Source organism: Myotis daubentonii, chromosome 3, assembly GCF_963259705.1.
Source record: "Myotis daubentonii chromosome 3, mMyoDau2.1, whole genome shotgun sequence".
NCBI lineage: Eukaryota > Metazoa > Chordata > Mammalia > Chiroptera > Vespertilionidae > Myotis > Myotis daubentonii.
The window spans coordinates 81,381,634-81,405,517 of record NC_081842.1 but is presented as its reverse complement, the minus strand read 5'-3'; the positions used below and the strand labels follow the sequence as shown (position 1 = coordinate 81,405,517).

Genomic DNA, 23,884 nt, shown 5'->3' with positions numbered 1-23,884 from the left:
GCAGGGCAGGTGGAAGGAAGCTGGACACATGAGGCAGTGCCATGAGGCTGACTCCCTCTCTGGGGAAGGCTCCTGTGTACAAGTCCTCATATTTAATTTTCTTATGAAAAGGGTGAAAGACATCCTACTGCCAATGCAACATCAAAGCTGAGATATTTTTCTCTCTCCTCCTGAAGGTTATGCTTCTATTCCTACTTCCTCCCACCCCTTGCCTGGGAAAAATCATATACAAATTATACTTACAACTAGAAGCCCGTTGCACGAAGATTCGCGCAATTGGACTTCCTTCCCCTGGCTGCCGACACCGGTTTTCCTCTGGCACCCAGGACCCAGGCCTTTGGTCCAGCCACAGTGAGGCTTGGCTTCTCCGCCTCTTCAGTCTTCAGTCGTCAGTCTTCACTCTGGCCAGAACCTTCAGTTTCGCTCCATGCCTGTGTATGCAAATTAACCTCCATCTTTGTTGGGTTAATTTGCATAGTTCCTCTGATTGGCTGGTGGGTGTAGCGGAGTGACACCAATTTGCATGTTTCTCTTTTATTAGTGTAGACTAGAGACCCAGTGCACAAAAATTTGTGCACTTGGGGGGAAAGGGGGGTCCCTCAGCCCAGCCTGTGCCCTCTCGCAGTCTGGGACACCTCAGGGGATGACTACCTGCTGGCTTAGGCCCACTCCCCGGGGGATTGGGCCTAAGATGGCAATCAGACATCCCTCTGGCAGCCCAGCAGCCCTCAGGGGATGTCCACTTGCCAGTGGGGAGCAGGCCTAAACTGCAGTCGGACATCCTTAGCGCTGCTGAGGAGGCAGGAGAGGCTCCCACCACCACTGCTGTACTGGCAGCCATCAGCCTGGCTTGTGGCTGAGCAGAGCTCCTCCCATGTGAGAGCGCCCTGACCACCAAAGGGCAGCTTCTGCATTGAGCGTCTGCCCCCTGGTGGTCAGTGTGTGTCATAGTGACCAGTCATTCCCAGTCATTCTGCTGTTAGGGTCAGTTTGCATATTACCCTTTTACTATATAGGATAGAGGCCTGGTGCATGGGTGGGGGCCGGCTGGTTTGCCCTGAAGGGTGTCCCAGATCAGGGTGGGGGTCCTGCTTGGGTGCCTGGCCAGCCTGGATGAGGGGATGATGGCTGTTTGCAGCTGGTCACACCCCCTTCAGGATGGGAGGTCCCCACTGGGGTGCCTGGCCAGTCTGGGTGAGGGGCTGAGGGCTGTTTTCAGGCTGGCGGGTGACTGAAGCTCCCAACCTCTCCTTTTTTTCTTTTCTTTTTTTTTTTTTTATTCTGGGATTTATTTACCTTCTATGGCTGTCATTGGAACTGAGAGCCGGCTTTAGCTCTGAGGCTCAGCTCCAGCTCTGAGACCTCGGCTGCTGAAAGCAGGTATCTGGGTTTGTTTAGCTTCTATAATTGCAACATTGTTTCTTAGAGTGCAGCTCAGAGGTGGGCAGGGGCAGGCGGGGAACCTTGGCTTCCTCCTTCACTGGAGCAAGCAAGCCTCCTGTTTCCTTCAGCTGCCTGGCTGCCGGCCGCCATCTTGGTTGGCAGTTAATTTGCATATCACCCTGATTAGCCAATGGAAAGCGTGTCAGAGGTGTGGTTAATTACCATGTGTGTCTATTATTAGATAGGATATTTTCTCTTTGCCAATAGTATATGCGCTATGCAGTGCAGGAGCATATGTAGGAACTGAACAGACTGTTGATTAAAATAACTTTTTCTAATTATAAATGTACTTCATTCATGTAAGAAATTTGGAAAATAGAGAAAGGTATATGAAATAAAATTACTATAAGCTTATAAAAATAACTACTATTTGTAAGTCAGAATTCTTGATGTTGAATCTATTCCTCTTTACTATCTACCACACAACCTCCTTACTTTATTGTCTTTTAATTTTCTTATGTAATAAAATTTCTCTTTTAACAGCAAAAAACCCAAAAACTACTGTTAAAAAAACTATGATCTATTTCCTTCTGGCCTTTTATCTATACATATTTGTTATAAAATCAGGTTATGTTGTGGTTACAAACTTGTAGCCTTTATATTTATCACATGCATATTTTTCTACTTTATTAAATAGATGTCAAAATCTCAAACCATACTTTATTTAACAAAACCTCTGTTTTTGGATAATGAGATTGTTTCACATTGGGGAATAAACACCCTTACACATAAAAGATTATTAGTATCTTCGATTAATTCCTTAGGCTAGGTTGCTGGGCGTCTTAATCCATGCGGGGTACTATAACAAAAATACCATAGACTGGGTGGCTGAAGCAGGAAACATTTGTTTCTCACATTTCGAAGCTTGGGAACCCAAGATCAAGGCACCAGCAGGTTTGGGGTTTGGTGGAGCTCACTTCCTGGTTCACAACCAGCCATCTTCTTACTGTCTTCACATGGTGGAAGGGTGGAGGGAGCTCTCTGGGGTCTTTTTTATAAGGGCACTAATTCCATTTATGAGGGTTCCACCCTTATGACCTAATCACTTCTCAAATGCCCCACCTTCTAATGCCATCACATTGGGAAGTAAGTTTTAACATATGAGTTAGGAGGGGCACAGCATTCAGCCTAGAGCTCTGAGTCAATAGGTAGATTATTTTTTAAATAATCTGATGATAGTCAATTTTGTTCAATTATTTATTTTAAAACATAAGGACCTTAATACAAGAAGAAAAATAGCCAACAGTAAGCTTGGTATAATGCCACTTCTTTATTAGGGAAAGGTCATTTATTAAAATGATAGCATGTTAGTCTCTTTTGCTCACAATTATGTTGCAACTATTTCATTCAGCACATCCTAATTTATCAACAGGTCTAGTAGGTAGAATATCTGTATTATGTATGCACTTTAAGCATCAAGAAATTGATGTCTCCCTGGCTGATGTGGCTCAGTTGGTGGGAGCTTCATCCCATGCACCAAAAGTGGTGGGTTTAATTCCTGGTCAGGGCACATACCATATTGAGGGTTTGATCCCTAGTCAGGGTGCATGTGGGAGGCAACCAATCGATGTTTCACATCGATGTTTCTCTCTCTTACTGAAATCAATTTTTTTAAAAAGAAATTGATGTCATGCTTACCTCTGTAACTCAACCTAATTCTCTATGTCACTTGTTGCCTTTCTCTTATTTTGTTCCCATGTCTCTTCCTTGGCTGTCTTATCCTTGGCTCACAGTGATGTCTTCCCTTTAAAGTTCACACTATACCCATCCCTAGTTCAAGTAGGTCTATGATTTTAAAACTCCCAGTGGGACATCTGAGGCAATTTGGGAGAGATAAAAGTGCACCGTCTCCTGAGAACCGCCCTTCTAATTCTGAGGTCCCTTGTGCATAAATATGTACAGAATGGTTAAGAGTACAGGCTTTAGAAGTAGAAATGTCTAGATTTGATTCCAAGCTCAACCTTCTTGGGCAAGGAAATGTGTGGTGTCAGGAGCTCATGGTGGTTTTGTGTGTGTGTGTGTGTGTGTGTGTGTGTGTGTGTGTGTGTGTGTGTGTGTGTGTAGTAGCAGTGGCAGCAAGTGGGTGCACTCAAACAATCGATGTTGTTTGGTTTAGAAAGATAATATGTAGCTTAACATCTCTATATGAGAGAGAATGTAAAGGCAGAGTTTGACAGGTTACACCTGAAATAAAGTGAAAATTAACTAGGATTCAACCCAGAAGATTTAGTTTCTTTCCATTGCAGTTTCTAAGTAAACGAATGGGAGTTCTGAAGAAATTGCTCCTGTCAAATCTTTGGACATTTATGAGGGGAGGTTGTCCAATAAAGTAGAGACAGATATATATGTACCAAAGATCTTTCCAGCAACTGTTAAACCAGTGTCGTGGGAGGCTTCATTAAAGACAAGAAAGGGCTATTTCCAATTCTTCTTCTTTTTTTTCTTTATTAGCACTAACTCAAAAACTAATTCTTCCTCTTTTTTCAGCCAGCATATGTCCCAAGGAAGCTGATCCCAATAACAATCATCAAGCAAGGTAATTTTATAAGTCTGCTCTGGATATGTATTTATAACTATTTTTAATATACTTTTTAAATTCAGATCATTCAACATAACACATTTTTTCTCAACTTCTCTGATTATTGTTTTTCAGAAAATGTTTGAAGTAATCAGTATGACCTAGTAAATTAGAAGTTAATAGGTAATTTTGGCTCTTGTACCAATAGGCCTAGTCCTAGCAAGTCACATTGTTTGGATAATCAGAGACAAATCAGTCATAAGTATTCAATTCTAAAAAGCCCATTAAATATGTGTGGCTTAGTTTAGTGTTAAGCTAGCAAACATGAATAAAATCATTCATAGGATATGAATTAATGAAATGAAAACTTTAGGGAAAGGTAAGACATCCAGGCTTCAAGAATTATAATGTCTTATTTTATTTCATTATCCAGTTGTTTTTGTTTTGACTCTCAGTTTTTCAAATTATTATTTTTAACATTTTTTAAAAATCTTTATTGATGAAAGTATTACATAGGTCCTCCTTTTTCCCTCCTTAACCTCTTCCAGCCCACTTCTGTCCCTCACCACCCCATTGTCTATGTCCACAGGTTTGCATATATGCATATAAATTCATTGGTTGATCTCTTCCGATCTACCCTCCCTTGCCTTCCCTCCGAGGTTCAACAGTTTGTTCATGCTTCTATGTCTCTGGGTCTATTTTTTGTTCATCAGCTAATTTGGTTCATTAGATTCTACATATGAATGAGATCATGTGATAATCTTTCTCTGACTGGCTTATTTCACTTAGCATAAGTCTCTCCAGGCCCAATTTATTATGTCCAGAAAGTTTCTTGGTAGAAGAGATTGGGAACTTAAAATTGTTCTTCAATTTAAGAAAATAATGTCACAAGTATACTCTCAAAGTAGGGTCGATTAGTACTGGAATTATCCAATGATTCTTTGCTTTGAGAACATATATTTTTTAATTTATTAGGTCATTGCCTCATTTTGTGCTTGTTCTTTAGGAAATTTTCAGCTCCTTAGATTAGAACACTCTATGATAAAGTAATAATAGCCTTTCAGTACTTATAGGGATTGGTGTTAAGGTAAGATGTGCTGGGTAGTCAACCCAATGAGTTCCTTTTTATTAATTGGAAAGTTAGATCAGTGCTTCTTCAGTGCAGATGACTTCACATTATTAGCTTCTTACTGCTTTCTGACTATTTCCCCCCAACACACACTATTATCTTTTTGTATTTCAACAGTGATTCAGAATGTTACTCACAGAGCTTCAACTAAATCCCCAGATAGGACTCCCATTGGAGGAACAATACTGGGTGAGTCAGTCTTGAACTCTATATCAGGATTAAGAAAGTCAGGCTATTTTTTTAATAGAGTTTTTATGGAATTTTGTACTGTGAGTAGATCTGTTAAATTGATGTTGATTCATTTCCTTTCGATATTTAGGATCCCGGCTGTGTTTATTCCAGGCTAGGAGCCAAGAGATGCTACCTCTGTCCCAATGTGTTAGAGAAACAACTCTAGCTCATGCCTAGTGGGAACGATGGAACCCATCCTACCTACCCCACAGGGTTGCTGCAGTTATGAAGGAGTCTTTGTCATATTGAACTTCTCTTTTAAAAATGTATTATTAATAGTGGTGTCCTTTGTTCACCACACATCTTAAGCATCCATTTTACAATTTTTAAGTTTATGGATTAAAAGCCAGAGTATTTTGGTAGTTCAGTTCCTAATAAGAAAAAGATTCTGTGTAAAAGGTACTGTCATATTTTTTCCAACATTTTAAAGTTGGGGTTAAAAATGACTAAGCAAAATAAGTGCTAAACTTGATATTTACTAATATCTGCCACTCTGAGCTTTATTTTATGTCATGATGCATTTTCTTTCTTTCATCTTTACTTCTGTTTCTTTGCAGTCCACCTTGTTATTCCTGGTCTTAATGAAACCACCGTGAAACTTCCTACATCCATAATGTTTGAGATTTCAGATGCAATCAAGACACAATTAGGTAAGCATCAAAGTTCTATGATTGAACTTTCAGTGTACTAGTACTAGAACTGATATTCTTAGAATATCCAAGGAACCTAGAAAATAGGCTATTTGAGATTGCAAAGTAAAAGCAAGGGACAGGCATATGTATTGTTGGTAGAAATGTAAAGTGGTATCGCTGCTATGGGAACAATATGACCACTCCTCAAAAAAATAAAATTACCATAGGATCCAGCAATTCCATTTCTGGGTATATAACCAAAAGAATTGAAAATTTCTCAAAGAAGTATTTTGTACACTCATGTTTGCAGTATTATTCATAGCATTATTCATAGTAGCTAAAACATGGAAGCAATTTAATGTGTCCAACAGATGAATGAATAAGCAAAATATGGTTTATACATACAATGGAATATTTCATTAAAAGGAAAGGAAATTCTGACGAATGCTACAATATTGAAAAACCTTGAGCAAAATAAGCCAGTTACAAAAAGATCAATACACTATGAAGGATGGTTGCTAGGGACTGGAGGGAGGAGAGGAATGAGGAGTTAGTGTTTAATGATACAGAGTTTGTTTTATAAGATGATAAGAGTTCTGGAGGTAGGTGGTGGTGATGGTTGTACAACATTATGAAAATACTAGAGGCCTGGTACATGAAATTTATGCACTTAGGGGGATCCCTCAGCCTGGCCTACACCCTCTCACAGTCCAGGACCCCTTAGGGGATGTCCACCTGCTGGCTTAGGCCCAATCCCCCTGGAGCCCCTCTCTCCTTACCGCCCACTTGCAGTGGAGGTGGGAGAGGCTCCCGCCACTGCCACTGCGCTCGCCAGCCATGAGCCTGGCTTTTGGCTCAGCGGCACTCCACCTGTGGGAGCGCACTGACCACCAGGGGGGAGCCCCTATGATGAGCGTCTGCCCCCTGGTGGTCAGTGTGTGTCATAGTGACTGGTCGTTCCTGCCAGGAGTTCTGCCTTTTGGTCAATTTGCATATTAGGGTTTTATTATATAAGATTTAATACTACTGAGCTTTACATTTAAAAATGGTTAAGATAATAAACTTTATGTTATATATATTTTACCACTACTAAGAAGTTGGGGGGAAAGTAAGAGGCAGAGAAGTTGGAGTGTTGAAGGTATTAAATCACATTCTATATGGAAGTAGTTATTTTATATTTATATAAAATATTAATTAAATGTACATTTATAAAAGAAGAGTGAACATTTGTCAAATTTATCCAAATACACACATTTATATAATTTTCAAATAAAGTAATCGTTATAAATTATACTTAGTACACTATCAAGGGACCACTAGATACTTTCTATAAGAACTGATATAAAGGTCAGGACTGTTAGCATTATTATTTACTTGAGATTGGTACTGCTTCTTACTTCTAAAAGAACCTAGTATGATTTCAGTGTTTAAAAAAACATAAAAAATAAACAGACAAACAAAACCATAAAACGTAACAATTTGGGAAACAATAGCAAAACCTTTTAAAGGGAGCTCAGGGAACAATTGTGGTCACTGGGCTTAGTTGCTGCATTTGAGTATCAAATTAGTTTGATACTCAGACTTAATCAAGCATCACACACCCTGGAGAGCTTGTGAACACAGACTGCAGCCCCCCCCCCCCACCCCCCCCCCCCCCCCGCCCCAAGAGTTGCTGATTCAGTAGGTCTGAGCTGGGGCCTGGGAATGTGCATTCCTTACCAGTAGGTGATACTGATGCTGCTGGAAACCATACTTTGACTGACTAGAGAATGTCTTGGGCTATTGATAAATATGAAAGGAGATGGTGTAATGTGATAGAAATTGAAACAAGACTAAAAATTGCATAATATTTTCCCTAAAGTAGGCACTAGCTGAGAACTTCAGCACTTACGTAATCGACTCTTCACATTGTATGGATGCAAAAACAGAGGCCCAAGCCCCTGTTTGGTAGCACTCAATCAACAAATACTCATTAGGCATTACTCTGTGCCAGATAGCACATTTCTGGGGCCTATCATGGTGAGCTACACAGCCCATACCGAGACCTCAGACTTATGTTTCCCTTGTTGGAGACCTAACCTATTTGTTTTCTGATGGTAGGCAATCAGACGGTATCTGTTTTAAAAATTAGGAACTCCTAAATCCTCCTTAGCTGTTAATTTGAGAACTTCCTGGAAGAAGGAGGAACAAAGCTTAAGTGGGTAAAGAACACTTACTAGGTGGTCTATTAGCCTTACAGCTTTAGAAAAACTTTCAAAGCTTATGCATCACCATTTCTTTAAGATGTTAAAATATTTGCCAGTAAATCTTTGTGATTTTGTTCAATCCTTACATGTTTACTGTAAAATATTCATAGCTGTTGGTACTAGAATGAGTTACCTTCAAGGACATAGACTCGTGACCCTAGGTTTCATAGCCTTAATTCGTACATCAGGCTTCATCATCTCACACTTACCTGTAAAACCCTGTGACTCAACTCCACATCGTCCATACACACTGTGCTCAAAACCAGGACGCTTCCAAATTAAATGCCCTCAGGGAGCCTGTGTTTGGAATCGGAGCTCAGGACTTTTGCATTCACTTGTTCTCTGTCTAGAGCAGTGATGGCGAACCTATGACACCCGTGTCAGAGGTGACACGTGAACTCATTTCTTTGGTTGATTTTTCTTTGTTAAATGGCATTTAAATATATAAAATAAATATCAAAAATATAAGTCTTTGTTTTACTATGGTTGCAAAGATCAAAAAATTTCTATATGTGACACGGCACCAGAGTTAAGTTGGGGTTTTTCAAAATGTTGACACGCCGAGCTCAAAAGGTTCGCCGTCACTGGACCAGAGCCTGCATATTGCCCTGCTCCTCACCTGGAAACGTGTTTTGAGAGAGAGAAAAAGGAGCCAGCCAACCTCTTATTGATTTGGTCCCTAATCTGTCTCTCAAAACTACAAAACCCAGGATGTGAAGGAGATTGAAAATGAGCAGTTTTTTCCCCCAGACCATTGCTGTCAGTTTTGAATTAGAAGATGTTTTATTCCCTAGTCCAGTGATGATGTACCTTTTGAGCTCAGCGTGTCAGCATTTTGAAAAGCCCTAACTTAACTCTGGTGCCATGTCACATATAGAAATTTTTTGATATTTGCAACGATAGTAAAACAAAGATGTATATTTTTGATATTTATTTTATATATTTAAATGCCACTTAACAAAGAAAAATCAACCAAAAAAATGAGTTCGTGTGTCACCTCTGACACACGTGTCATAGATTCACCATCACTGCCGGGCCTAGTCCTTAGTCTTGAGTGATATTTCCTTTTGGTTTTTGCAAAGTTCCGCAAGCTACCTTAATATCAATTCAGGTGTTTTGTTTACTTTAGAGCTTCGGGGATTTTGTTTTGTTTTTATTTTATTTTTCTGATATAATTCACTAAACCTTCAGGATTGTAATTTTAATAGAGAATGAAATGGTATGCGAATAGTTAAATATCTCTTTTAACTTGTATTTCTAGGAAAACACCTGTCAAATTTAACACTGGCAATTTTTTATGCATTGAAGAGATTGATAGTATGTTTGAAAATGTACAGTAAATCCATCAAATGTAAAATTTTAATAGACTGTATTTTAAAAATTATATTTTAAATATACTGTAATTTTTTAATGCAGACATAAGCAATTCTTTATACTACTGAGGAAGAAATAAACTTTCCTGGGGTTATTTATCACCACAATTCAGAAAAGTCCAAGTTTTTGATGGGGTAAATCCTAAAAATAATATCCTCATTCCAGCAGTATCCATCATGGGACATCGAGAAATTACTAGCTTTTGTTCTAAGAACACATGGTGTGAATAATGAGAGATATAAACAAGAAAATTAGTATTACACCCACATCGCCAAGGGATATACATAGGGTTTGCCAAAGTCAAGACTTAGCTTGCCAAAAATTAACGGAAACAACAGTGTTGGAAAAAAGGTACAGAAGAATCAGAGAGGGAAAAGAAATTTCCCGGGTTTCAGGTCATTCTGAGGGGATTTTGCTCCAGTAGTGCCAAGACTGCGCTTGTACATAGATGATGCACAATGTTTGGGTTTGATAGGAAACATAAAATCCCCCCCATCTAAATATTTCTCCATCTACCAATTTCTCTGATTCTGAAAGGCAATATTTAGAAATACAATATGCCTTTGTAAGGAATTGGTGATGTGTAAAGAATACAATTTTCTCTTGGGAACATAGTTTACCCTTTTTTCTTCAGCCTAATTTTAGGCGAAGGTGATTGCCAGCTAATGGTGTGTTTAGAATATAAGAAGCTAAAGCAACACAATTTGGAGCATTCATGAAAGTCTAAATGTTAAAATAAGTTAGTAAGTAAATAGTCCTAGTCACCCTGGCAACCACCAAGAACACAGGATGTTACACAGGGAGGAGAGGATTAGCAAACATATCCTAAAGGATCAGAGTACACTGAAAAAGAAAAGACCCTTAAAGAGAAACCTTACAATCTTACATTTGAAAAATGAAAGCAAACACCTTCCTATGGCACATCCTGAAAATAACAGAACCAGAACTTGCTCATAAAAATTTGTAACCTGAGTGGTTTTTCCTGTGCGAACAATCACAGTGGTTCTAAACAAAAACTGGGATTACAACAAAGGGCAGGAAAAAGGGTTGATCAAACTTAGATGTTTCAAAAATAGGATTTTTTTGTAAAATTATACTGGATTCGCATTTTTAGTTATTCTAGAAATAGAGTCCTCTCTCTCTCTATGCCCTGCTAAATCAATTTGAACAATGATATCAAACATTTCTGCTGTGCAAACATGCTGTACAACTTCATGTGCTCATGAACCCAAAGCACACACATGGCCATTAGATATGATATGGCAAGTACATAGCATGCGTGACACCTATTTCTAGCATTTTAAGTTACTCCTGAAAATAACTAGCTCTATGTAGGAATCTATTGAATGTTTCCATAATGCAGATTAAAAATTGATTGGCTTCTATTATCATTGTGAAAGGGATGACTTTATAACTGCCTTTGTCCATCACAAGTAAATAAGTATGTCATGCCCATGTCAACTATAAAAAAGAAAATGGTCTTTACAGCAGGAATGTGAACTACAAAAGGAAGTTATGAAATTTGCATCCTCAAAGAACTTTGAGAGAACAGGTTAGATCAATTCTTCTCAACAGAGAGCAGTTTGTACCCCCGTGGAAATTAGGCAATGTCTGGAGACATTTTTGGCTGCCACCACTGTGTACATGCTAGTAGAATCCCGTGGTAAAAGCCCGGGGTGCTACTCAACATCCTGCAACATAGGAAAGCCTCACACCAAAAAAGTATCCAGCCCAAAATGGCAATAGTGCCAAAGTTGAGGAACCCAAGAGGTTCCTGTACAGCCTTTGGACTCTACAAAATCCCATCTAATTATGCTCAGTTCAAAGTGACATGATCAGGGTATCTCAATGATTAAGTAAGTTTTCATGCCACCAGACTGTTTCAAAATATCATAAGTAGGTTATTGATTTTGTCTGTGAAATAGCTGACTCAAGTACATCCTTGGTGCATTTTTAGAATGGGGAATATCTTAATCATTGGGAAACTCTGGTATAGAAATGTACTTTCTTTGAAAAAAAATAACTACATTTTAGAAGGAAGTTTCCTGAACAGTTGTCTGAAGAGGGGAAAAAATCTATTTTAATCTTTACACTGAATCCCCTCCAGTGACCAAAACAATAGGTGTTTGTTAACACATGGCTCAAATAAATTACTGTTGGTATTTTTTTTGCCACAAGTATTTTCAAATAAGTTAGTTTCCCAAGTGCGTTACTTGTGCTTTTTAAAAATTTCAGTGTCTGAACCTATTGCATGTTTTACCATGCATAATAATGGAAATTTTCTATTCATTGATTTTTTAAAAAATTTGGAGTACTTCAATATAAAATTCCAGTGAGTATTTGCAATGCAACATATGCCTTCCAGAAACTCTATGAATAAGAATGACTTGAGAGTTATCCAAGTGTTGGGTTGTGATTTATTCCTTCATTCCAATGCCAACTTAGATCTTAATTACTAAGGGTAACAAAAAGGGATTCTGAACACTGTCATCTATTCTATTCATGCTAATCCCTGGTAGAAATGCACAATAAATTTGTTGACTGCCTGGTAGGAAGAGATAAAAGCAGAATAGATTTTTGGAAATAGTCTGTTACTTGATTATGTTTTGAATGAATTGTATTTGGACACTGTGTTTTAGGGAAGTGAGGTAAACTGTTTGTTCTCTGACTTTTTTTTTTCTTTCTTTTTTTTTTTTTTTTTAGCTAAGAATGAAACCTTGGCATTACCAGCTGAATCTAAAACACCAAAGGTAGAAAAAATCCCAGCACAGCCCATAACAGGTAATGAGATCCCCGTATTGGTCACTTGCAATAAGTAATATTTTTCTAATAGTAAATGATTGACAAGCTGTACTTTTTTTTCCAGTGAAGAGCCAGTAGGAAATTCATTTCGATCATTAGCACAAAATGATAGGTGATGTGATTCTAGGTCCCTACTCTAATGTCTGGAAAAACAACAACTGCAAAATGAACTACTGCATCATATAAGTAATATGGAATATGGAAACTATATTTTTCACTCTAAGTGAAAGCTATTGCCTCAACATTGTGAAATGATCCTATACTGAAACGTAAGGCCTGGTGTTGGTGCTTTCCTTTTATGTGAAGACATGAGACCATTTTTCATTTCTCCACTTTCACAGTGGTCATTTGAGCAAAATGCCATCATTAACCTTGACAAATCCATAGCTTGTGAGCTATATCATTTAGCAGCAATGTCTTTGGAAGATTAAAAATCCCAATATAGATAATATGTAATAGTTCGGTAAAAATTCTTTAAAGGATAAATGTGGAGTGCATTTTCCCCACAGTTTATCGGCCGTTACTAACAAACATTCAGCATTTCTTCTATGAATGAACTGCCCACTGGGGACGCATTATTCTCTGAACTACAGAGTTTTGCCAGAGCAATACCACCTCATCTAGGACTCAGTGAAGCAAACATCTGGCAAGAATTTCCCCAAATCCACATTTAGCGAAGTAACTCCAATCTAAAGTAAAAATTTTAATCCATAAAATTGCTACAAGTTGAAGTATTAGTGGTATTTCCCTTGTACTAAACTCTTAGACTTATAGCTGGTCCAGAGAAGTTAAACATTGGTGGGAAAATAAAATAATGTGATTTCAAGAAACCAATTCAAATAGGGATATTTCTGACAAAGCAAGAAGTATGTGGTTCTGCCTAAAGGAGAGAGATGGACCTTCCATCCCTCACCTTCATGACAGGTGGGGCAGACATAAAAGCTATTCAGGAAGCTGAAATAATCTATTTGAATGAAATTCCTAGGTACTTTTCTGATTTCAATATAATTGTTCAATATCAATAAAAACATAGGCATGACCCAGTGGATGACTCCAACTTCTTTTCTGCCCCAAAGATTCTGCCCTATTATTCCTTCTTCCCTTGGCACATTATCTCATGGAAGAGTCTATAAATTTCTTAGTTCTCTTCCAAATCTTCCTCACAATTTCCCACTTCAGAAACACTGAAACACCATAACTTACTATTCAGTGTTATTGTGTTACCGCGAGTCCTTAACCTTGAAAAACTTCTAGAATTGTCTAGCTCCCAGTTCACTCCAGATCTCAGTGACCCTGGTTCTTATTTCTTGAAAACTATTTAGCTGATGTGGTCTTTGCTTTTGACCTAGTAATTAGAGCACCTTGTGGCTGAGCATTTGCATCCTTATCATAATTTCAACCCAGTTCCAACCTTTGCATGTTGACTGCCGTTTGAAAGAGAGAAATCAGAGAACGTAATAGTTCCTAATAAACCTTTTTGCCCTGGATCATTGCTTTATTTGCCCATTTATAAATTCATTTAATAAACATTTATTATGCATTTGCTTACTATACCCCAGACATTGTGCGAAGCCCTGAAGGTAAAGAGAAATAAAAAGGCAGACGAATAAAAAGTTATGATTAATCTGATCAGTGCTTTCACGGAGGTCAGTTCAGAGTGCTTTTTGTAGCACATGGGAAGTGGACCAAACCTGGAAAGGAAAAGCTGGGAGCAATGTCATGTCAGGCTGTGGCGCAAGCAAGCCCTGGAGTCCTTAACATAAGTAACTGGAAAAGTAATGAGCTGTGTGTCAGTTATTAATTCTAAAGGGCACCAATGTCTTAGGGTCTTCGGTTGTTTCATAATTTTATCTTAATTTGTAAAGTTGTCTTTTTTACTTTCCAGTGACTCCTGACTCAGTTCCAGGAAACACTAAATCCACTGTGTCTAGTGCATTAGATATTTCAGAAACAACTCTGGGTAATTCTAAGAAGTTTTTTTCTAAAACAAACAAAACCCTCCCAGCACTCATTGAAAAGAAAAGTAACCCAATACCTTACCTTTCCCCTCATCTCTCACCTCTTTTCTGACAGTAGTTAATCTTCCTATTTCTTGGACCAATTTCATTAAAGAGTTAATCGCATGCCTTGATCCTGTTGAATGATGTTCGAGGCAGTGCTGCCAGCTGCACACCCTTTTCACCAGTCTCGTAGGATGTACAGAGAAACAGATTGCAGCCATTTATCCCAGGAGGCTTGGAGAGGTGGGGGAAACCTGGAAGTCTTGACTATGTCTGTGCTTTCCGTTTTCAGTGGCTTTTCCAAGTCTTGTGTGTACTAAAAACGAGGAGAATGCCCAAAAGTGTCATGCTTTCTAATAAGAATTTCATGTCACACCTGTTAGCTGCTTCTTGGCCCACGAGGCTCTTACTTGCTGGTTCTCTTCTGAAGAAAAGGAGCGGCATGTATTTTGTCCTGTGCTGGTGATGCTGACCATCCAGGCCGCACCACGGCCCTTTGGAAGTCCACCTTCAAATTTGAACAGCCATGTCCACCTTTTCCAGGGAAAGCAGCTGTGTCCTGGAAAGGCATCAGCTGCCAGTGCACACTCTGCGTGAGCACGCGTCGCATGATCATCAGCCACAGCATCAAATCCCAGTTCATACATTTGCTAACCAAATTCTTCTTTATTTTAGTTCTCAGCGAAAAGACCCCGGAAAGATCGCAAACTATTCTAATACCTAGGTTTGAGTTACCACTGAGCACTCTAGGTAAAAATTTTTAAATACTACAGCTTATTATTACCTTGCAAATTTTATGCATGCTTGAAAGCCATCCTTAGGCTAATTTATTTAAATTTATCTCCTCGCAGGAAAGAAGAAACACTTAGCTTATAAAACAATAAGCTCCCCAACACCACGTTTTTAGATGTTATAAAATATTATAATTTAGGGTCCTAAAGAGTCTCTATAACAAATCCTTCAGCTGTTTAGAATTCTTCTAATTTCTTTATTGAACGCAGTATAAAAAAAAAGTTATTGGTGGAAGTGAGCTTAATTATAAAGCCATGTGGTCACTAAAATTCTATTTTTAAATGCTAGTAGATGGACATTTTCTAGTTCAGATGTCTTTGGTACTTGATGTGAGTCTAAATGAGCACACATACACATAGCTGAATAAATTAGAAAACCAGTTTAATCGAAATTAAAGCTCAAATTCCTCAAATATAGTATCTGGTTATAAAAAAGTAGAAAAGGGAGCTTTGTTATATCATCCAATGTTGAAACACAGGATTAAAATATACTACTAACAGTCCCTTACTTAATGTGAATATTTTGCCTGTCTGTGTTTGTTTATTGCTTTAGTAAAATCTTTTCTGTTACTTGCACCTCAAGTCATAACATTTCTTATGTGTTTCTTTACAGCTCCGAAAAGACTTCCAGAATTTCCTCAGGCAAAAACACCCTTCCCTTTTGAGAAACCTGGGGGCGCCTTGGGTAATAACAGCACCTGAAATCTGGTGTTAAGATGTGGGTGATGATTGCTTCATTCTGGAGGCTACATTCACTGGGTCCTATCTCTGCAAACCTCAGTGAACTGATAAATTCCATTAGCGTAACCAGACAAGTGGTTGATTTGGTAACGCAACACAAACAAACAAAAAACATATTTGTCTGATTGTGTTTTTTAAAAATTTAGTATCAATCATCACTCTATTAATTCCATATAGGCCATTAAGTTAGTTTTCTGTTCTCAGAAACATTGAGAGTATGACACCAGCCCTTGGTCTCTCTCTAGTCACTAACCAATCACATGCTCTCAGGATGGGAACATAGTAATTTCTTCCTGATAGACGATGGCTTTTGATAGAATGAGTATGTGCTTTTCATTGCAGGATTCTCATAGTCAACCATACCAGCAGCCTATTTCTGTTTCTTTGTCCTCCTCAAAAAAAAAACTTCAGCAAATTCCCTTTCTTTTTACTACTGTAGCTTCGAGTGAAAAGCCATGGATTGCACCTATAACTAAAACATCTGAAGATTCCAAAGTTTTACCACCTCAAACTGGTAATTGCATTCTTTTTTTAAAAAAAAATAGATTGAAACAACAGTATTGAGTTTCTCATTTTTATCTTTATAGGTTCCTTAATTGATTATCAGTATACGTTATAGTAAATGGTAAAGCTATAATTCATCCTTATACTTAAATAAATCTCATTTTTTTTTCTCAGTAAAAAAGCAGAATGTTTTTGCATTTGTTTTAAAGATCTGTATTTTAACATCTGGACATCTATTTTGATCTTTGGCTAGAAGATGAACTATGCATTGGATCATTGAATTTCTAGCGATCTCTTTAGCGCCATGAGGCAGTAACAAAAATAAGAAGCATCATCCTGGGTCTGATTTAACAGTGTGAATTTAATGTTTCCCTTGCAGGTAGATATTTGCTTCTTTTCCAGCAATGAACTTTTTTTAGTGACAGTTATTGCTATTTATTGAGCACCTTTTATGTGCCAAACGTGGTACTAGGTGCCTGGGAGTGAGCTGTATGACTTGGGGCCCAGGGGCCAGTGATAGGACATTGCATGCAGAGTCCAACTTGAAAAAGGCTTTCCAGCTCCTGCGTATCGTATCCTCAAGTCAGCTTTGATTTGCTCAGCAAGGAGCAACTGAGCTTACAGGTGGAAATCAGCAAGTCTAGCTGAGTGGGGGGTAGGGCAGGTGACTCTCATTCTCTTCATACCATACCTTATATTTGCCAACGATGAACATTTGAGAGCCTACCATGTACAAGATATTATGACTGAACCCTAAAGTTTACAAGCATACTGTGATATAGAGGGAAGACCACAGGTCTTGGAATTAATAATGGACTTTTTTTCCAATTCTGGCTTTCCTGCTAACTGAATACTTTAGATGTTTTACTCTACATTTCTGGGTCTTAGTTTGCTCTTTTATATATTGCGGCAATTGGCTTTTTTTCCTCTAGAATTCTTGTGTTCTACCACTAAAACTGATTAAGGGAGATAGTGCTCCTTTTTTGAAAATTGATTTTTCTCAATTAAAGAGTTTCTCCCTATGTATCTTTTTTTATATATATCTAGAAGTCAACTGAAGAGGATGGATATTTAGCATATGGTAATTATAAAACCTCAGAAACCACTTAGTGTGATTACCTCCCTGGTTTTTATTTTACTTCTTTGTATTTTAATTTTTGTATATCTTCTGGTTGTGGTTTTTGGAGCACGTATAGTATATTATGTAGTTAGAAGTTGGGTAATAAAGTTATATAACCAACATTTTGTGGAATTTTCCAGTAAAGAGGCCAACAGAGGACTGGTTTGAGAAAGGATGAGAATGAGCCTTCAGATAGATAGATTTTGGTCAAATTATATTTTCTCTGATATCTGCAGTGGTCTCAGATCTTAGCAAAAGATTTAAGGATGTATCAAATAAAGTAAGCATGTCTATTATTATAATATCCACTAATTTCCTCATGTGGGAAAACACTTGAAAGTTGGTTAACGTTGTCAGCCAATCCAGAGAAGCCTCAAATTGGGTCTTTCTAAGCCATAGTTACTCTAGTCACTGCTCCAGAACCTTTACTGCAATTACTTACTGTGGGTGTAAAAGCACGTTTAGCATTCCAGGTCACCTGAGTCCAGGTCCTGAGTAGAGTTTCATACTGTGTTCCGTTAGCTAACGCACTGTGACTATGGAACAACATTTAGTCTAAGGGCATCTGTGATGGTTCATCTGCAACACTAAGGCAGGCCCGGCCTCACTCCCACATACTTCATGAGCATCACATCTCCCAAACCAAACACTCTGGGGGCTCACTGGACTAGATGAACTCTTAGGTCCCTTTCATCTCTTCGCTTCTGTGCTATAGCATAGGAGACACAGGGTCCCCACGGTATCCCTTGAGCAGCCTCTAGTTTTTTGATATCTTTGATTATTCAAGAGCAAACTGGTCAAAACCTCAAGGGAACCACATGGAGTTTTAATGCGTAGGGCATGGATTCTATGTAAAGCCTGAATTGAACCAAGTATTGGGAGTGGAGAAAATATGTTGGGAAGTGAAGGTGGTAGAGTTCCAAGGAGATAAATATACAGTAGGTGTGATTACAAATCCCATTAAAAGCAGAGTTCTTTTTGCCTTTAATTTCAGAAAAGGAATATTCTGGTTTTTCCCTTTTGGAATATGACTAGTGGCTAATGCAGTTTTATTATTCAGCTGCCTCACTACTGCCAGGGCAATTTTAGGCCACCAGAGAACTTCCAACAGTTGACCGCTAACCTTCTCTTGCTGAAGTGTTGGGGCTTGTCATGGGCTGTAACAGTACAGCTGGTAATTATTGCAGGCATGACCAGTAGCCCCAGGAACTCCTAGCCTGCCCTTATAACATTTAATTTGTACATTCCTGCTACTCAGTGCGGTCCTTGGACCAGCAGCGTTGGCATCACTGGAAGCTAGCTGGAAGGCAGAAGCTGGGGCTCTGCTCCAGATCTAGTGAGGCAAGATCTGCTCTTAAGAAGATCTCTAGGTGGTCTTGCACATTCAAGTTTGAGAAGCACTATCTATCACTGAAGTCTGTAACATTTCACATGGTATAGATAAGAGTCATCAAAACGTGGTTAACTGTAGACAAGAGGACTCAAATCAATAGAAGACTGGTTTCTCAGAGTGGGTGATTCTTATCCCTTGTTTTTGCTAATGCGCACAATGCTTACATCTAACTCTTATATAGGAGTTCTGTGGCATCTTCCTAACATGTTAAATTTTAAATTAAAATTTATCATATGCATTATTTGTGATTTAAAGAATTGATATGGTCATGCCACTCTTTTATTGGTTTTAGCCTTTCTTGTTTATTGTGATTGATTTTGTGTGAATTTATACAGGTACTGAGGGTATCTATTACCTATTTAGTTTCAATGTATAGGATTTTTTATTTTATATTCCAATTACTCACATGAGTTTCAAATGTAATTGTTTGGTGAATTAAGAAGAGAAAGAGGTAGAAATAGTATTTGAATGCTCGTCCATAAAACCATTAATCCAATTTTTAGTTGTTATATCCTTTGAAGAAATGATATATTTTAACTGGTATTAATGACATCACTATAGCAAAATTAGCATAATTTGTTTTCTCTGTTGGGGTACAATGCATCTATATTTACTATATCAATTCCCTTCACCCAAAGACCACCAGGAACATACCTATATTTGAACAAAGTTAGGTTTACTGACTCATTGCAACAATGGAAAATACAGACATGAGAAACTGGGAACATTTAGTAAGACAGTGTTGGAAAGGACTTATTGTAGAATGTGGTCTTGTGTTAGGTGATTCTGGAGAGGCTCCAAGGAAGTGAAGCTTTGTGGATAGGATGCTGTCAGAAAGTGGAATAATTCTGTGATTGAATATCTCAATAATTACTTTTTTCTATTTATACATAACTTTAATTTAACTATACATAGCCTAGTTTATTTTTAATTTATTTTTATTGTTGAACACTATTACAAATATCCCTATTTCCCCCCACCTCTTTGCCCACCTCCTCCCAGCCCTACCTCTGTCTTCACCACACTATTGTTCGTGACCATGGGCTATGCATATATGTTTCTAATAATTCTTAATGAGAAGACAAGAAGAATAGAGTGGAGCTAAAGTTGTAGTTGGTAAACAAGCAGCAGTTAGTCATATTAGCCAGACTGTAGGGTCTGTCATTTTTGTGTTCATTCATTTGTCTGTGTCCCATGCAATTAGAGAGTGCTCTTGTTTTTTGTTCCCATCCATCTAAGTCACTAAGTGGTCTTGTTTGATATTGGTGTTCTTTAAAACTGTTGGTGTTCAGCAGAAGAATGCCAAGCCTAGCCGTGAGCGCCAGGCCAGCACTGTATGCCAGCATCTGCTTTTCTCTTTATCAACCATTAAACATGATTTATCAATACCATTTGTAAAATTCATTTTGCTTCCACATTTACGAGATTTGTTTTCCACATTTACTTCATATTCTGTATTAAATCATTAGAATGCACAATCTCCAAAGGATTTTTGTATAACTTTTGAATATAAAAAGCTATGTGGAAATTCTAAATTGCATACTAAATATTAAAATCCCTGGGTCATTTTAATAGTTTATGACAAGAGTGGTTCAGGGTATTTGGAATTTGGAATATTCCAGGAAACCTGAGAAGTATAGTCATTACGCCTATTTCCCCTAACCTTTCATTAGTGCTGCATTTTGTGATCCCATTATTTGAATTGTATTTTGTATTAAACTTTCTCTAAAGTACATTTATGTAGGATTGATTGTTTTTGAGTCTCTTGACAAATCCAACTGTTCATAAAGTATAGAAAGGAAATTACAAAAATCTGTTCTACAATTACATGCCAGAATGCCAACTTGTTTATAAAGTCTGTATTAGAAGGAAGTTGACCACATTTTAGAAATATTTTGGTGCTTGTGATAATCATTCTGAGAAGTCAGTCTCTCTGATGATAAATAGAATTGGTCTACATTCTATTGGAAGCTGGCCAGTTGACTATGATTTCTGTGCTATTACAGAGTGAGTTCCAGAAAAGCTCTCAGTACTTTCCAACCCCAACCCCACCCACACCCACACCCACACCCTACTGAATTGTGCACTGCACATATATGCATGTATTTGTTGCATTACTTCTTCATTGGAATAATATAATTTTGTATATACTTGGCAGTTTTCTATTAAGAGATTCAAAGAGTTGTATTTATACCATCACATTGATCTTTCAGAAGTCCCTGGAAGCAAAGAGAGTTATTTTATTTTAAGAAGATATGTAAGAGACTTGCCTTTGAATAGGTAGAGGAGCAAAAACAGATTCTCGTTCATTTCTTTCTGAATCTCTACAATGAACCACTCCATGTTAAAAGTGAAATGATGTCAGATAGTTTGCTTTGAAATTTTCACAGAATAGTGCAACAGAGAAAATAAAATATTTTTATTAGAGCCATGGACCTTCTAGATTTTTTAAGAAAGAGCAAGTGGTCTGTAAGGAAGGCTAGCCAGTCCCTGAAGTTTATTCTCAATGTGAATGTGACCTCTAATCTGTGAGCTATAGGATGAGACAGAGCTGGGTTAATAACCAGCTCAACTATTTATTATTTAAGTGGTGGTAGACAGTAATCTAACCTCTTAGAGCCTCAGTTTTCCCATTTTTAAAGGGAAATAATATATATTTTTTTCATTGGGTTGTTATGTTTTAGAAATAATGTATAATCACTTCATCTAATTCAAAGTACATAAGGGGTATCCTGCTACCATTTTCTTACTACAGCAGACTCTTGCATTGAACGAAAGAGTCTTGCATCCCCTTCCCATCACTCAAATTTCCTGAATTGCTATAGATGCTTAATAATAATAACAATAAATTATTTAATTAATGAAAAGAAGAAAGAGAAAAGAAAAAACACTGTTAAGCTTATATACATATGAGTGTATCAAATGATTCTTGGGTCTTCATTTCACCTGTGAAAATTTTTTAAGGAGAATGGAAAGGATGTGTGCTATGGTATTAGGAGAACCTTGCAACCCCGTGGGAATGGTCTGATGTCATATTAAGCTCACAGCATGGCTAGTAAATTGTTATCCCTTGGCCATTCTGTTCAGTTAGAGTGGCAGCCTGTATCATTCTGTGAACTGGGCTCAGACCCTGCCTAGGCTCAGGGAGCAAAATTGATGACAAGACAACTTTCTGTGTTTTCTGTGGGCATCAGAGTTGAGAGAAGCAGCATAAATGCCATGTATTGACCATCCCTCAGATGGGATATGGGCATGATTTCTAAAGCCCTGGTATGGTTTGAGGGCACGGATGGAAATCAACTTTCTGTTTCTAGCTTGATAATGCCATCAGTGTTAAGGCTCCTTAATCTCTTTGATTATCCTCTTAAAAGACTATCATTTAGTACCAGGAGGGATTTAAAGCCCAAATAAGATAAAAATTTTTTATATGATCCCAGGGTGATTCAATGAGTTTATTTTCATCTAGAAAATTCTCCTGTCTGTTCTTCCCCCACAGTGTCCAGACAAACTGATTTTCCCCTCCAATTGTGCTGTGACTAAGACAGTGACTTCTTCTGGCAAAACTATTTCCCCTTGGACAATAAATGGTTATCTTTAGGGACTTCCCTTTATAGTTAGAACTGAGGATGGTAGACCTCAGTGTTTTCATTAGACTCCATTAAAGAGAACTACCTTTAAGAGTTTATCACCAATTATTTTCAATGTTTAATGCTTTTAGTACTTTGTAGAGCTGTAGTAAATTGCTATATGCGCTTAAGCTCCATCAATTACTTAAAGACTTGAAAACTGAACTGGTCAGTATGCCTGAGGAGTCCTATACTGGGTAGAACATTTTGACCCAGGTGGTTTGCTCAGGGTGCCTGAAAAGAGGTTGAACCCTACGTTTGGATCTTATTGCCCACCTGTCAGGTGTTGATTATCATAGATCTGGCCTGCCCAACTGGATTAAGACCTAGAGAAAAGAAAAAGTAGGAATGAGTGGTGGTGGTGTTGATGCTTCGAGAGCAAGAAAATAGAATTCAAGTGTAGTAGATGGTTTGCAGATTTCCTGTGGCCTCTTAGAGATTTATAACCTCAGCCTTTGACTTTACTTCATGAGCATATTTTTTTTGCAGACCATATTTTCACAAATTTCAGGTTTAATTAGAAAGGTATTTTATTTTCCTATGAATTGAAAAAAGCATTATTTATTTATTGAAATGATACTGAGAACTCTGTGTGTGGTGTTTATATAAATGTTTTTCTCATCAGCTATTTTTTTTTGTAATCCTGTTCTATTTTCCCATTGCATCTATTTTTTTTATATATGTATTTTATTGATTTTTTACAGAGAGGAAGGGAGAGAGATAGAGAGTTAGAAACATCGATGAGAGAGAAACATCGATCAGCTGCCTCCTGCACATCTCCTACTGGGGATATGCCCGCAACCCAGGTACATGCCCTTGACCGGAATCGAACCTGGGACCTTTCAGTCCGCAGGCTGACGCTCCATCCACTGAGCCAAACCGGTTTCGGCGTTATTTTCCTTTTTTTTTTTTTCCCATTGCATCTATTTTTAAAAAGTACTTATTGTTTAAAGTATTACATAATTCTTCTTCCCCTCCCCCCATTGACCTCTCCCCGGACACCCCCCTACTGTCTGTGTCCATTGGTTATGCTCATATGCATGCATAGAAGTCTTTTGGTTGATCTCTTATCCCCTCATCCCTTGCCTTTCCTCATAGGTTGTACAGTCTGTTCCATGCTTCTATGACTCTGATTCTATTTTTGTTTATCAGTTTATGTTGTTCATTATGTTCCACAAATGAGTGAGATCATGTGATATTTTCTCTTTCTCTGACTGGCTTATTTCACTTAGCATAATGCTCTTCAGTTCCATCCATGCTGTTGCAAATGGTAAAAATTTCTTCCTTTTCATAGCAGTGTAGTATTCCATTGTGTAGATGTACCACAGTTTTCT

General features: G+C 38.0%; 1 protein-coding gene across 9 annotated transcripts in view; it reads left to right on the top strand.

Moving 5' to 3' along the window:
- ABI3BP (ABI family member 3 binding protein) overlaps window positions 1–23,884 on the top strand; it is a 258,489-nt gene that overhangs the window by 114,927 nt on the left and 119,678 nt on the right. For 7 of the 9 annotated variants that reach the window (XM_059687987.1, XM_059687985.1, XM_059687986.1 and 4 more), the window contains exons 7-13: window positions 3,931–3,979; window positions 5,208–5,279; window positions 5,879–5,971; window positions 12,277–12,354; window positions 15,051–15,125; window positions 15,780–15,851; window positions 16,347–16,421. In XM_059687987.1, coding sequence (XP_059543970.1) covers window positions 3,931–3,979; window positions 5,208–5,279; window positions 5,879–5,971; window positions 12,277–12,354; window positions 15,051–15,125; window positions 15,780–15,851; window positions 16,347–16,421 — 514 coding nt within the window. The remainder of the gene's footprint in view (window positions 1–3,930; window positions 3,980–5,207; window positions 5,280–5,878; window positions 5,972–12,276; window positions 12,355–15,050; window positions 15,126–15,779; window positions 15,852–16,346; window positions 16,422–23,884) is intronic. The other 2 variants (XM_059687989.1, XM_059687988.1) reach the window with 1 other exon arrangement.